Source organism: Callorhinus ursinus, unplaced genomic scaffold (assembly GCF_003265705.2).
Source record: "Callorhinus ursinus isolate GAN/ISIS: 27379988/994484 unplaced genomic scaffold, GSC_fseal_2.0 scaffold7, whole genome shotgun sequence".
Lineage (NCBI taxonomy): Eukaryota > Metazoa > Chordata > Mammalia > Carnivora > Otariidae > Callorhinus > Callorhinus ursinus.
Genome location: NW_027397069.1, coordinates 6,260,839 through 6,276,103, shown reverse-complemented (window position 1 = coordinate 6,276,103; position 15,265 = coordinate 6,260,839). Strand labels below are relative to the sequence as shown.

Here is a 15,265-nt window from a genome sequence, read left to right as displayed (position 1 = left end):
TCTCCAAGGACTCTTCTAGGGCACGGCTGCTCACCTCTGCCTAATCTGTTCTTTCTGATGAGATGCTGATTGTTGGAAATCAGCCTTGGAGAAAGTACTTACAGTAAAGCAACTGCAAATTCTGCGCACTGGTGTGTTTCTCTTCTCTTCATACCCAAGTTGGTTGTTAATCACTTATCAGCAAACTGGTGCCTAGTCCTTTGACATGACTATTGAGAGCAAACAGAGCCATGAGTACAAAGGAAAAGGATTACCATCTAAGATGGAAGGCCTCGAGGAATCCCTGAGGATGGGAGGTGTTTTAGACCTCATGTGAGAGTCAGATGACTGAGCTTACTGAAAAATAGTAAGAACATTTAATTAAATTAGAGGAGAAAGACTTTAATGAACTAAGAACTGATTTTTAGAAATGTTTCAGCAAAGTGAAAGGCAGGATGGCCACTTCTAAGAACCAGATTAGTGACCCTAAGGAATAAATGGAAGTTTCTCAAAATATGTAGTAAAACGCTAAAGCGAAGGAAATAAGGTGTGAAGTCAGAGATGTGGAAGGAAGACCCGAGAGATTTTTGTATGTACATAATAGTTCATGAAGAGAAAAATGGATAAATAAAGGAAGGTTAATTTTAAAAAGAAATAATAGGGGAGGTTTTTTTTTTTTTCACTCTTCTTGAGAAAACGTTGAAGTGTCATTGGAAAGATTCGTTGAGTTTCAGACAAGATTAATGATAAAAAGTAGCTCTTGTAGGCATATCAAGAACAAAACACTTTTAAAGCTTCTAGAAAGAAAAAAGAAACACCAAGTCATATGCAGAGAATCATCTTCAGACTTCATATACTGGAAATGAGAAAATCTTAAGATATCTACTTCATTAGAAAGAAATTAACCCAAGAGTACTATACCCAACTAACATATCCTTTGCTTCTCAATTATGGAAAGAGATTTTAGAATGAAGATTCAGAAATATATCATTATATATACCTTTTTTGAGGAAATAACTGAAGAAAGTGCTTTAACCAATTTGAGATAAAGATGACAGGTTAAATATACACATTTTGGGATGCCTGGGTGGCTCAGTGCTTAAGTGTCTGCCTTTGGCTCAGGTCATGAACCCTGAGTCCTGGGATCGAGCCCCGCATTGGGCTCCCTGCTCAGCGGGGAGCCTGTTTCTCCCTCTGCCTGCCACTCCCCTTGCTTGTGGTTGCTCTGTCTCCGACAAATAAATTTAAAAAATAAAGGGCGCCTGGGTGGCTCAATCGGTTAAGTGTTTACCTTCGGCTCAGGCCTGGGATCGAGTCCCGAAATGGACTCCGTGCTCAGTGGGGGGAGTCTGCTTCTCTCTCTGTTCCCCCCCACTCATGCTCTCTCTCTCTCTCTCTCTCTCTCTCTCTCTCTCTCTCTGTCTTTCAAAAATAAAATCTTAAAATATTTTTTCCCAACCTTTGACTTGCTTTTAGTATTTATTATTTTTATTATTTATTTATTTTTAAGTAGGCTCCCCACCCAATGTGGGACTTGAACTCATGACCCTAAGATTAGGAGTCACAAGCTCCACTGACAGAGCCAACCAGGCACCCCTGAATTTAGTCTTTTAAAAAAGACACAAGTCTATAAGGACAAAAAGAAGAGATAGCATTCTGGAAAATGAAGAGCCAAAAGATGATTCTTAACTGACTTAGCAACTTAGGAAAGTTGAATCCTAAGCTGACAACGTGAAAAACTGGGAAATAGCTCATTGTCACCATGGAACCCTGCAGAAGTCTTAGCCACTATTAGTTTCAGATAGCTTGGAAATTCCCGTAAGTAAGACTACTGGTCTAAAATCTCTGGAAGAATTTCTCTGTATTCCTTCCCTTACTCTTTAGAGGAGGGTGGCTCTTCTCCCATCTGGAAAAAGCTTTTGAGATTTTTTTCCATGGAGAATAAGATGCCCTCTACACCAGTGGACAGAGGATTGAGTGAGTGTGGACATACTGAATGTGGTGATGCCCCCTTCTCCCAAACGTCATTCCCCACTTGGTTCCCAAAGTACTGGCAGGCAGGCAGGCAGGCAGGCAGGCAGGCAGGCAGGTACTCACAGTCACAGTGGTAGAATATTCTTCTCTGAGAAACCTAACTGGCCATAGAGAGATTACCTACAGATCCCCCAACACATGAAACCTCCACATGAAGCAAATGAGCAGCAAAGCCACATCCCACGAAGAGAGAACATGCATGGCTCAGGATCAGGTATCTGTCAGCATCATTTAAGACAACACTAGATTGGAAGGGAGGCACCAGATGACTGTTAAAAATAGTTGACAGAACTAAAGCCACTTAAGAGAACACAGATCAGGCTTCTTAAAAACTGGGTCATGCACATGGGGGTGGTAATAGCACAAGGTTTACAGAGGTGTATCACAGACCTGGTGGGTGCTACTCTGTGATGTGACCTCCACGTAGTAACCACCAACTTGAATGAGTAAGAGTGGGAGAACCTAAACATTATTTGGGGCTTTTGTTTGAAATCCGCCCCCCCCCAACATACACCGCAATCCCCACAAAGGCTATGAAGGTGAGGACTGATTGTGAGGAGGAAGTTTTTCTCCTTTCTTTCATATTTAGTGAATCTATTAGGTTAAAGGTAGTGGTCTAGGGTCTTGGGATACTGAAAACTATTTCAAAAAGACTAAGGGTTTTTAAATTAAGAGCTGTACCTTTTTCCAGCCTGTCTTCACCAGAGAGTGCAGCAGAGATATCAAGCAGTAATGCTCCTGAAGGTTTCAAAAGATGGATTTGAGAAACTCCTAGAACTCCTCTTAGGCTAGGGTTCTAACTTTGAAGTGGAAGTGACTTGCTGCTGTTGAACACATCTACCACTAAAGTGTGAGGCAGTGTCTGTCCTGTGTGCTTGGAGGTTCTTGGGGTTTCTGCCACCTCAGTATTCAGGCCCCCCAGACTCCCAGGATCATGCTTGTGAATCTTCTCAATCAGGGTTGGCAGAGGTGAAAAACAAGTGTCATCAAAACTGCAGGTTTTTCCAGATGCGGACCTGCTCACAAACCTTAGGGCCGTGCACTTGCCGTACGTAGCTTGTTCACATAAAGCTGGGAATTGAATGCAGGCATGTCTCCATTCAGCGCCAGACTAGCACACCACCCCAGCCCGAGCTGCTGCCCTCTGGCCTGGGCTCTGAACAGCCTTCTCACGGACCTCCTTCCTCCCACCATTGCTCTTTCCAGTTCATCTTCACTCAGTAGCCAGAGTTCATTTTTAGAACCAAATCACACCTTCCCACTTGAAAGCCCTCAGGGAATGTGTGGCTACACAAATTGCAGTATATTCATGCCAAAGAATACTTCCTAACATTAAAATGTTAGAAACTGCTGATTCATTCAAAAACACTGGTGAATCTCAAAAATATTATGTGCAAAAGAAGCCAGACACAAAGGAGTACTTACTATCTGGTTCCATTTATATGAAATTAGAAAAGAATTTAGTTGCTTGAGGCCAGGGAGGGAAAGCAGATGTAGAGGTCTTGATGGGAGAGATGCAAGGGAGCATTTTGGAGTAGTGGAAAATTCTAAATAGATGGTTGTGATGTTTATATGGACATACCCATTTGTGAAATCTCTTGAATTGCACACTTAAGTGGACCCATTTTGTATGCAAGTGGTACCTCAAAGCTAAAAAAAAAAAAAAACCCCTAAGCTTGTTAATGGTATCCATTGCAGTTAGAATAACATAAAAACTGATGGCTTACCAGAAAAAAAAAATGCTAAAAAGGTGTTTGTAAAAATTCAGTTGCCTTTTCTAATTAAAACATTCTCTGAAATCAGAAATAAAATTAAACTAAATTGATTAAAAACCTACTTACTGAAAACGAATAACAAACATAATTTTAAAGGAAATGCTATGAAAATTTACCTTAAAGTAGGAACAAATGAATTCTATAAAAGGACCATTATTATCAATCATTGTTTTAGAGGATCAAAAAGTCCAAAAAAAGGAAAAAGTTGGTTTAAATATTTTAAAAAGAAAACATTTTCTCTTTTTCTATTTATAATTGTGTCCCTAGAAAACCCAGAAGATACTACTAAAAATTTCTAGGCTTAATAAAAGCACATTTGGCAAGGTGGCTGAATTCAACAAGATAAGCATGCAAAGTTAGTGTCTCTTTTTTTTGTTAGTAAGAGCCAGCTTGAGATGAAGATGGAAAAAAGCCAACCCTGTTCATATTAACTGTAGTATCTTGTAAAATGGTGGGGAGAAATTTAATAGGGAAGATATAGAACCTATATGATTCTGTAAACTGTAAAATCTTGTCGAGGATAAAGAAGTAAGATGTGAAGAGATGGAGACACACAGCAGTTATTGTTTGGGGACTCAAAAGGGTAGGAGTGCCAGTCTTTCCCAAATTGATACACAGATTTTATGTCCCATCAGTTAGATTCACAAGGTCTACTACCTTAAGTGATTAAAAAGTTTATATGTGTTCATAAATTTCTGAGAATAGCCAAGAAAATTATGAAAAATGATAAAGAAAAAATTGGCCTTTTGGGCGCCTGGGTGGCTCCGTTGGTTAAGCGACTGCCTTCGGCTCCGGTCATGATCCTGGAGTCCCGGGATCGAGTCCCGCATCGGGCTCCCTGCTCAGCAGGGAGTCTGCTTCTCCCTCTGACCCTCTTCCCTCTTGTGCTTTCTATCTCTCATTCTCTCTCTCTCTCTCAAATAAATAAATAAAATCTTTAAAAAAAAAAAAGAAAAATTGGCCTTTTGTGTATTAAAACGTATTGCTGAGCCTCTCTATCTAAACAATATGATATAAAGTATGAGAATGGAAGTACTTGAAAACAGAAAACAAGAAATGAATAAATATGTCAATGTAATGGAGTAGGGAGCTCATAAACAGAAATTAGTATATGTGGGAATTTTGCCTCTTTTTATGAAATCTTAGCCCCTTAATTTATGCCAAATACAAAAACGAATCCCAGATAAAGAATAATTATAAAACATAAAACACAGAAACAATTAGAATAAAATTGAGGAGTCTAGTCACTACCTAGGGATTGAAGTGATCTTTTTTTAAACATTTTATTTATTAGATGGCAAGAATGAGCGTGGGGGTGGGCGGAAGGAGGAGAAGCAGACTCCCTGCTGAGCAGGTAGGCCAACACAGGGCTCGATTCCAGAACTCTGAGATCATGACCTGAGCTGAAGGCAGATGTGTATCCAGCTGAGTCACCCAGGCACCCCTGAAGTGATCTTTTAAAAGAATACCAAGGGGCGCCTGGGTGGCTCAGTCGTTAAGCGTCTGCCTTCGGCTCAGGTCATGATCCCAGGGTCCTGGGATCGAGCCCCGCATCGGGCTCCCTGCTCCGCGGGAAGCCTGCTTCTCCCTCTCCCACTCCCCCTGCTTGGGTTCCCTCTCTCGCTGTGTCTCTCTCTGTCAAATAAATAAATAAAATCTTAAAAAAAAAAAAAAAAAGAATACCAAAAAAAAATTTTTTTTTTTTTTGAGAGAGGGCATATGCATGTGAATGGGGGTAGGAGGGCTGGGAGGGGGCAGCAGGGGGGCGAGAGGGAGAGGGAGAGAATCCTAAGCAGTCTCTGCCCAGCATGGAGCTTGATCTCAGGACTCTGCGATCACGACCTGAGCCGAAATCAGGAGTCCAGCGCTTAACCGACTGAGCCACCCAAGAGTCCCTCAAAAAGATTTCTAATGAAAACTAATGATATGATAGTGTTATGTAAAATGTTGTGTCTCTTTGGCAAAATGCTAAGCGCTAATTTAGCATTTTTAAAAAATTTTAATTGGCCCATAAACTTGAAATTGAAAGCTGTTGTGAAAAAAAAATAGTTTTCTTTTTAAAATTAATACTGTGTGGTCAGTGTCCATTAAATGAAATGGCTAAAATGTGGATTTTTTTTTTTTTTTTTTTTTTTTTATTTCATATGTCGATTGCAAATTGTTGAAATTTCACATTTGGGCTTTTTGTAATTTAAAAAAAATTACTGTATATTATACCTTGGAACCTAAAACCATAGCAGATATATTTTTTAAAAACTAAAATAAGTTTTTAAATATATACTGTTAATATGCTATAAGCATAGTCTGATAATATCTTGTATTGAGCCATAGTATGATTATATAACCCCTAGTCACAGACTACCCCCACATGGTTCTGATATTAGACAAAGCCCTTTACATTTTAATGTCTGTCATTTCATAATTTGTAAATGTTACCGTTGTTAGAAAAGAACTAAAAAAAAAAAAAAACCTATCCTTCCATTTTTTTGTGTGTGCAAAAGAAAGTGATTATGATGATGAAAATCATATCTCTTATTAGAGATGGTATGAGAAATACATCTTGTGTGAAGAACTTTGAAGGGACTATATAGGTGGTTAGCCTGGAGAATTGGAGGTTTATTAATAAGGAATAAGGCAGCTGTCATCAGTTTGGCCCAGTTGAGCCCTAGGCACTGATTTGTATTTATTTGTTGACTGTGTCTAGCACAGAAGGGGCACTTTTGTAGTTGGTAGAGCACACCATATATTAACACTCTGATCTTCATCTCAAACCCAAGATTCAGTCAGAGCCCCTTTCTGCCTTGGACCAGCTTTCGGGTCCAAAGGGGTAGGCTGGATTTGAATCTATTCTAGTGAGAACAACATTTGGAACATGTATTACCAGACATCAGGACCAGCTGGGCCAGAGATTTCAGCAGGGCAAAAACCAGAGGGCATAGTAATGAAGAACAATAACATTCAGAAGGAGTCCAGAGTCAGAGCCAAGGTGGACGTGTCACCGGCATGAGGCCGTAAGAGGACAACAGGAATCAAGGCCCCTCTGATTTGAGATCAGGAGTAGCCTTATGCTAGAACCCATTATCGTAAGATTAGTTATGGTGGGCAGGGTGTCTGATTGCAGTCTATATCCTTCAAGATTGGTAATGTGCAAGTGTGAGAAAGAATAGAATTAGAAGAATAGAATTATTTGGTGTTACTTCAGATTGGAAAAGTTGGGTGGAAGTAACAAACAGTCTGACTCAGTATGAGAAGTAACAGTCAAATGATTTAGAAATCTTTGAAATCAGAGTTTTCAGTTTGTAAGTGTTGGAGTTTGATAGATCCTAGTTTGATAGTTTGACAGATGGTTATCTGTCAAACAGTACTGTAGAAGAGACATTCATACTGCACGGAGGATGGAGTAGATCATCACTTTTTTTTTGTTTGTTTGTTTGTTTTAGAGAGCATGTGCATGCAAGCGTGGGGGGGTTGGAGGGGCAGGGGCAGAGGGAGAATCCTAAGCAGGCTCCATGCCTGACTTGGGCTCGATTATGAAAGTAGTTTTGACCTTACCGGCCCCCAAAGGCTCTTGGGGACTTCCAGTAGTCCCCAGGCTACACTTTGAGAATTGCCTTTTTTTTTTTTTTTTTTTTTTTTTTTTTACTCCAGTCAATGAAAGGAAAACTTTATTGGGCCTTGGGGCTCGAGCAGGAGGCCGCCCTGTGGGCAAAGGGAGAGCCACTGGAGGCGCCTTTTTTTTTGGGGTGCGGGTTGTTGGTGTGGCCGCACTTCTTGCGGCAGTTGACAGGGCGGAGGTGCAGCCGAGCATAGCACTGGCGGCAGATCATCTTGTGGCAGTTGTATTTCTGGGCCAGCTGGCGGAGGGAAGGCTCGATGATGCCACCCCGGAGGCGAAGCACAAGTGCAGGGTGGACTCTTTCGGACATTATAGTCTGACAGAGTACGGCCGTCTTCCAGCCGTTTGCCCGCAAAAATCAGACACCACTGGTCAGGCGGGATGCCCTCCTGGTCTTGGATTTTGGCTTTGACATTCTCAGTGGTGTCACCGGGCTCGACCTTGAGGGTGATGCTCTTGCCCGTCAGGGTCTTCACAAAGATCTGCATCTCTGCGTCTGCTGGCGCGAATCCGCAAGGCCGCCGCCACCAAACCGCTCTGCCACCTCGTTGAAGAGAAAAGAGGGCGGCGGCGCCGAGAATTGCGCTTACAGACTGTTTTGAGAAGACTGAGACCAGAGTTTTGTAATCCTCATATGGGGTAATTATGGGATCATATGAGATGTTTTCATCACTACTTAAGTGTTGGGGACAATCAGGAACTTCTCAAAGCCTGTAAGAGTGTGATTTAATCAGGCCATTCTATTACTGAATTTCCAGAACTAGGTGATAGATCCCACCTGGGTTTTTTTGTCTTATTTGAGCAGTCTTGCTCCCTCGCCTCCGCACTGCATGCCCAGTGCCTAGTACGATACTGGCTCCATAATAGATGTTTGATAAAATATTGATTTGCCTGACTAATAGTTCTGTAAGATAGAAGTACTGGTTATTAACATGATGTATGTGATTGATCGATTGATTTCCCTTAGGACACAAGTTAACAGAGAGTGAGAGAAACCAATTATTGGCCATAGCATCATCATTGTTCGTGGCATTCCAATTAAGAGCACAACATTTTCAAGAACATGGAAATTCGAGGTATGTTAGATCATTTAAAACAGCATAAATGAGAGGAAAAACACTGATAATCTAATCAGAATAGGAAATAGGTAATAAAAGATGACTGATCTTAGTTTTGAATCTTGTGTTTGGAGAAGCATAATACAATCACACTGTTTAAAAATGATATTGTTTCTATTTTTTCAAATGATTTTTTTTAATTCAGAAAAAAAGGATCTTGGCCCCTTTAATTTGGACATTATTAGAGGTAAGAAGATATTCTGAAACCTTATGGAATATCTGTTTAAGCAATTTGTATTTATTCTGTTTTATAACTTTGTTAATCTTGAACAAAGTTTTAAAAAGTGTTAGAGTACAAAAAGTTAGGATTGACTCTGAGCAGTTAGAATAAATATATACATATATATATAAAACTCATAGGCTACCAGACGGAATTAACACCAGTTAAGTTAGTTATTTGTGAGCCCTAAGTATCCTTTTTAGCTTCCTAGTAATGTCTAAATGAAAGAAAAAACCTGCTTTATACCAGAGCAAGCAGAAACACAGTCAGCATGGCATTAATACTCTACATGACAGGCTAACTTATTATATATGTCTGTGTCCTTGCTGGCTTAATCCTGCTTTAGCAAGTACAGTCTATTTATTACTTGCTAGAGTGATGTTGTTGATAAAATTGTGTCACTTCAACTTCTTTTCCGTTCTTTTTGCTTTTCCACAAGAGGAAGAACAAAGATAAAAAGAAACAAAGATGGCAGGTGACTGAGCAGCTCTGAAGAACACAGATCAGAAACTCAGATTACCCTTGAAGAATTAGGTAGAGGAAAAGTAAATTGGGTTTGGGCTATATCTTAATGGCTAGCTAACTGGTTTTACTCAGAAAATCTTGGAGTAATTGGTACTCTTCGTTTGTTCTTATTCTCAAGAGAATGTATAGGAAGCTTAATGTATGAGGTTTTTTTTTTCCACTTTTTGTTTTATTGAAGTATAGCTGACACAATGTTACCTCGGTTTCCAGTGTATAACGTAGTGATTTGACAGACAGATCTTTACTTTGTGTGATGCTCACCATAAACGTAGTTACCATCTGTCATCATATAACACTGTTAGAGTACCACTGACTATAATTCATCTGCTGTACCAGTCATATGGACTTACTCATTCCATAACTGGAAACCTGTACCTCCTCCTCCCCTTCGCCCATTTTGCCCCTGCCCCCTCCTCCAACCCCTTCCCTCTGGCAGTCATCAGTTCTCTATATTTATGGGTCTGTTTCTGCTGTTTGTTTTCAGTTTTAGATTCCATACATAAGTGAAATCACTGGTATTTGCCTTGCTTTGTCTGACTTATTTAACTTAGCATAATCCCTTCTAGGTCCATGCATGTTATTGCAGATGGCAAGATCTCATTCTTTTTTATGGCCGAGTAATGTTCACTCTCTCCCTCTCTCCCTCCCCCTGCCCATCTCTCTATGTATATAAATGAAGGAAATGGTCATTGTAAATAATGCTGCCATAAGTATAAGGGGTTCATACATCTTTTTGAATTAGTGTTTTCATTTCCCTTGGGTAAATACCCATTAGTGGAATAATAATATCCTTTTTTAAGTTATGATTTGATAGATGTCTAGGGAGAGATGACAGATTATAGAATATCAGTAAATTACTGAATGACTGGAAGGAGGAGGAGAATGGGCAATAAAGACATGAATCTGGTTGGTTTTTTCCCCCTAAAGTTGTGCTGACCAGTGTAGTAGCGACTGGCCATGTGTGCTTACTTTAATTAAAATTTCAGTTTCTCAGGCATGTTCAGTGCCACTGTATAGTCACCAGCCATTGCCTTATGGTGGTTAGTGGCTACTGAATTGAGTAGTAGAAAGAACCTTCCGTCAAACTCTGTTGGGACAGGGATGTTTAGGAGGTACGTGTGTCTGGCTTTTGTTTTAAAACCAGAATCATACCTTGTATTTTTTATTCTTTTGATAAATAAAGTATTCATATCTTGATTACCTTCAGATGTTATTTGGACCTTGATCATTTCTGAAGTCCTGAGTGTAGCTGATGATGAACTGGTTTGATCTTTAAGAAATGTATTCAGGTCATTTTCAGAGAGTGCTGACTTGCCACTGGGAAGAATCTGAAAAAGGTTTAAAAAGGAAAAGAATAAAAGTTACCTGTAATCCCACAAACTCTTCAGTAAGCACTTTTTCACATTTTGATATATTCCCTTCTAAGTGTATATGTGTGTGTATATTTATAGAGATACATACATGCAGCATATATAAACCTTACATAGAGTCATACTGAGAATATAGTTTGAATTCTATTTTTTTAATTGTAGTATTATGTTGCAAATATCTTTTATTCCCTAGTCTTTAGAAGCATATTTTAAATTTTCATTACACAATTTAAAACATGGCAAACTTTTGCTCTTCAAAAGATACCCGAGAGAATTATAAAACAGTATAGCAAATGACAGAATGTATTCAGAGATATATAGACATATATAAATAAATATATATATAAGGGGCTTGAGTCTGTAATGTATAAATAATTTTTAAAACTCAAACATAAGCCAGACACCCTAATAAAAAAATAGAAGATCTTTATTAAAGAAGTTATATGAGTGTGACAAATTCATGAAAAAGTTTTTCAGCATTGTCAGGGGAAATACAAATTAAAATCACAGTGCTACACTAACACACAGCAACTAGAATGTACATTAAGTGGTAAGTGGATAAATAATTGTGATATATCTGTATAATGGAATACTATTTAGCAGTAAAATAGAAAGAAGTACTGATACCTGCATCACCATGCAAAAATCTGAAAAGTAAGTCATGCTGAGAGAGAGAAACCAGTTCAAGAAGACTATATAATCTGTAATTTTATTTGAAATTTCTGGTAAAGGCAAAAGTATAGAGACAGGAAGAACATCAGTGGTTCCCTAGGTGCAAGTGGTGATGTCACAGAATTACAGCTTTATACATTCTGTGCCCCAAACCATAAACCAATAATTATCTCAAATGAATTAGTTTCTTAAATTATGTAGAAAACAAAATGTGCCTATGAAACCAAAGTTAAAAAAAAGTAGCCTTTATAATAGTTCATGTGTTTACCTTTACTGAGGTACTCATTTATTCATGTGGCTTCCTGGGACTGTCTAGTGTCCTTTCATTTCAACCTTGCAAGACTGCTGCCTGTACCATTTATTGTAGGGCAGGTCTGGTGGTCACAGACTGCCTCAGCTTTCGTTTATCTGGGAATGTCTTAATTTCCAGTTTTAATGTCTTAATCTAGTTTTGTTGTTAGGATTCTTGGTTGACTGTTTATTTTGGTTTCTTTTTTTCCTTTTAACACTTTGAGTATATCAGCCTACTGCCTCTGGCCTCCATAGTTTCTGATGAAAATCTGACAATCTATTGAGAATCCCTTGTATGTGATGATTTGCTTCTCTCTTGATACTTTCAAGATTTTCGCTTTCTCTTTGGCTTTTGAAAGTAATGTGTCTTGGTGTGGGTCTTGGAGTTCATCTGACTTGGAGTCCATCGAGTCACTGTTGGTGGGAATGCAAGCTGGTGCAGCCATTCTTGAGGTTTTTTTTTTTTTTTTAACATATATTTATTTATATATGAAAGAGAGGAGGGAGAGCATGAATGGAAGTGGCAGAGGAAGAGAGAATCTGAAGCAGACTGCATGCTGAGCATAGAGCCTGACACAGGGCTTGATCTCAAGAACCTGAGATCATGACCTGAGCCAAAACCAGGAGTTGGCCGGTTAACCAACTGCACCACCCAAGTGCCCCAAGCTTCTTGAATGTTTATATTCATACCTGTCATCAAATTTGGGAAGTTTTCAGCCATTATTCAAATATTTTCTCTACCCCCTTCTCTCTCTCTCTCTCTCTCTCTCGCTCTCTCTCGCTCTCTCTCGCTCTCTCTCTCTCTCTCTCTCTCTCTTTCTTTCTGGGATTCCCATGATGCGTACATTGGTTGGCTTTCTCGTATCCCACAGGATCCTTAGGCTCTGTTCATCTTTCTTCAAACTTTATTCTTTATACTCGAGAATTTTTCTTGTCTTGTCTTCAAGTTGGCTGATTCTTCTGCCTGCTCAAATCTGTCTTTGAAGCCTTCTAGTGAGTTTTTCATTTCAATTATTGTACTGTTTAGCTCTAGAATTTTTTAATTTCCTTCTAGGTTTTTAATCTCTGTTATTTTCATTTTGTTTACATATTGTTTTCTTGACTTTCTCCATATCTTTCTTTAGTTTTTTTGAGCATTTTTTTTGAGATTTTATTTATTTATTTGACACAGAGAGAGAGAGCGAGAGTGAGAGATAGAGTGCACGAGGAGGGGGAATAGCAGGCAGGGGGAGAGGGAGAAGCAGGCTCCCTACTAAGCGAGGAGCCTGACCTGGGGCTCGATCCCAGGACCCTGGGATCATGACCTGAGCTGAAGGCAGACACTTAATGGACTGAACCACCCAGGCGCCCCGAGTTTTTTGAGCATCTTTAAGAGAGAGTTGTTTTAATGTTTTTGTCTACTATATCTACCAGTAAGTCTCTTTCATGGTCATATTTTGCTAATCTTTTTTCCTTGAGAAGGCCATACTTTTCTGTTCCTGTTTCTATATATGATTTGTGATTTTTTGTTGTTGAACGCTGGACATTTGAATCTAATAATGTGGTGACTCTGGAAATCAGATTCTCCTCCTTCCCTAGGGTTTACTCTTGTTGTTGTTGTTGTTGTTGTTGTTATTTCTGCGTATTTGTTGGGGGCTGTCTCTTGCCAAGGATCAGCCTGAGGTATAAATGTAAGGTCTTCTCAGGTATTTTCTGAGCATTTCCCTGTGCATGTGTGTTCACTCTCCAGTTTTCCTCATAAATGCAGCCATTTTTGTTTTGAATGTCTTAGTCTTTAATATCTGGCTTCTGAAAGGGGAAAAAAGCAAAAAATGAAGGAAAATGGGGGAACTGACCCTTTAAATCCCCTGGAAGTCACTTCAGCCCGAGGGAGTGGGGCTCACAACAGTGGGAGGAGGTACAGTAGCAGTGGCTACCCACCTTTTTTTCTGTACCTCTGTGATTAGAACAGGAATTGGGTATCATAGCACAGATCCCCAGTATTTGGAGGACAGGGTCCTTTTTTTGCCCACTCTGGCTTCCACAGGCTGTGTGTAAGCTGCTTCAGGAACACACGCACAGCTTCCTGCTGCTGGCTGGGGATGCGGGGATGAGTAGCTGCCACTGGACTAAGAGCTGAAATTGACCAAAATTGATTGCAGTTTACCATCCACCTTTTCCCCTGCAATTTTTAAGCCTTTGACTGGACTGGAGTTCTAAACTAGTTATCAGAGAAATCCTGCCAGTATAATTGTCATCTAGGTGGGGAGACATTCCTGGTATTTCCTAGTCTACCATCATCCAAGAATCCTCCTCCTCTGTATATTACTGTTGAATTCATTACCCTTTTTTTTTTTTAATTTTTAAAAAAGGTTTATTTATTTTAGAGAGCATGCGTGAGCAGGAGGGCAGAGGGAGAGGAAGAATGAGAGAGAATCTCAAGCAGACTCCCTGCTGAGTGCAGAGTCCATCACGGGACTTGACTCAGGCCTTGATCTCACGACCCTGAAATCACAACCTGAACCGAAACCAAGGGTCCTCTGCTTAACTAACTGTGCCACCCAGGCTCCCATTACCCTTTAAAAGTTGGAAAAAATTATATTGATATATATGGGCCAGAAGTTCAGTTATGTAGATAATTGTGCATGTCTTACCTATATAACGATGATTTGTTTTTCATGAGTTTATTTTCTATGAAACTTATTTAGTAAACCAGCTTATTGTGAAATAGGTACTCTCCATGACAACAGAGAGATCTGTAACATCTAGCAAAATATATTGATTTGTTTGACAGTATAATCTTACTTAGGTAAAGTGAATCTAAGTTATTTTTGCTAGCTTGCTGAAAAGGTCTCTGACATCAAAGCTGATGTTAGGTGATCGAATCTTTACATTTTGGCTTAGGAAGTGTGTTTTCATTATTGGCTTGGGAATGGAGTCTAAGAGTCAGCCTCCAGGTGTGGCTGCACATTGCTCAGTCATGGGTGTGCTCATGTAATGTTTATGCTTCCAAATCCAGTAGCCCGCAGCCCTTCCTTCCTGCTGATCTTATTTTCCCAGTATGTCTATGGATTTTACTCTTTCATCATTTATGACTTGGAAAAAGACACTGACAATATGTACCCTTGGTATTTGGATAGTAAGAAGATAGCAGTGCATTTTAGAAAACAAAACAAAACAATGTCAGAAACAATAGCAATTTTTCTTAGGATGACCGTAAATAAATTTGGCAAAAACAATTAAATTTTTATGTAACTACATGATAATTATTCCAAAACACTACTATTGACAGAAATGAATCCTTGAAAGTGGTGTTAAACAATCACTTCATGTTATTTGAAGCTAAAGTGATTTTGTCAGCATTGTGGTTTGGTTTAATAATTTGTTGCACTAACAGGTAATGATGAGAAGAAAAAATAGTCAAGGAAACAATTTCATCCTGTTCAGTAATCTTTCACTTAGTTTTGCTCAAGATGCCTGTTTTCCTTAGATCCAAATGCTGTTCACAGGTCAGGAGTGACTTTTCTGAGTGATGCCCTTTCATGTCCCCCTCGGCCATCCCAGGCTTCTCAGGTGCTAGTGAGAAGACCATGTGCTTTCTCTAAACCTCTGTACTTTCACCGATCCCACGGTGATTTCTGCACCTGTTCCTTTCTTTTGTTCGATCTGGTAGCTCAGCAAGGAGT

At 39.5% G+C, this 15,265-nt stretch overlaps 1 protein-coding gene and 1 pseudogene across 5 annotated transcripts in view; one reads left to right on the top strand and one right to left on the bottom strand.

The window, feature by feature from the left end:
- The window catches only part of PCCA (propionyl-CoA carboxylase subunit alpha), a 394,194-nt gene that overhangs the window by 214,525 nt on the left and 164,404 nt on the right, over positions 1 to 15,265 (top strand). For all 5 annotated transcript variants that reach the window (XM_073894335.1, XM_073894336.1, XM_025874636.2 and 2 more), the window contains one exon: positions 8,372 to 8,480. In XM_073894335.1, coding sequence (XP_073750436.1) covers positions 8,372 to 8,480 — 109 coding nt within the window. The remainder of the gene's footprint in view (positions 1 to 8,371; positions 8,481 to 15,265) is intronic.
- LOC112826577 (ubiquitin-ribosomal protein eL40 fusion protein-like) lies at positions 7,454 to 7,969 on the bottom strand (annotated as a pseudogene).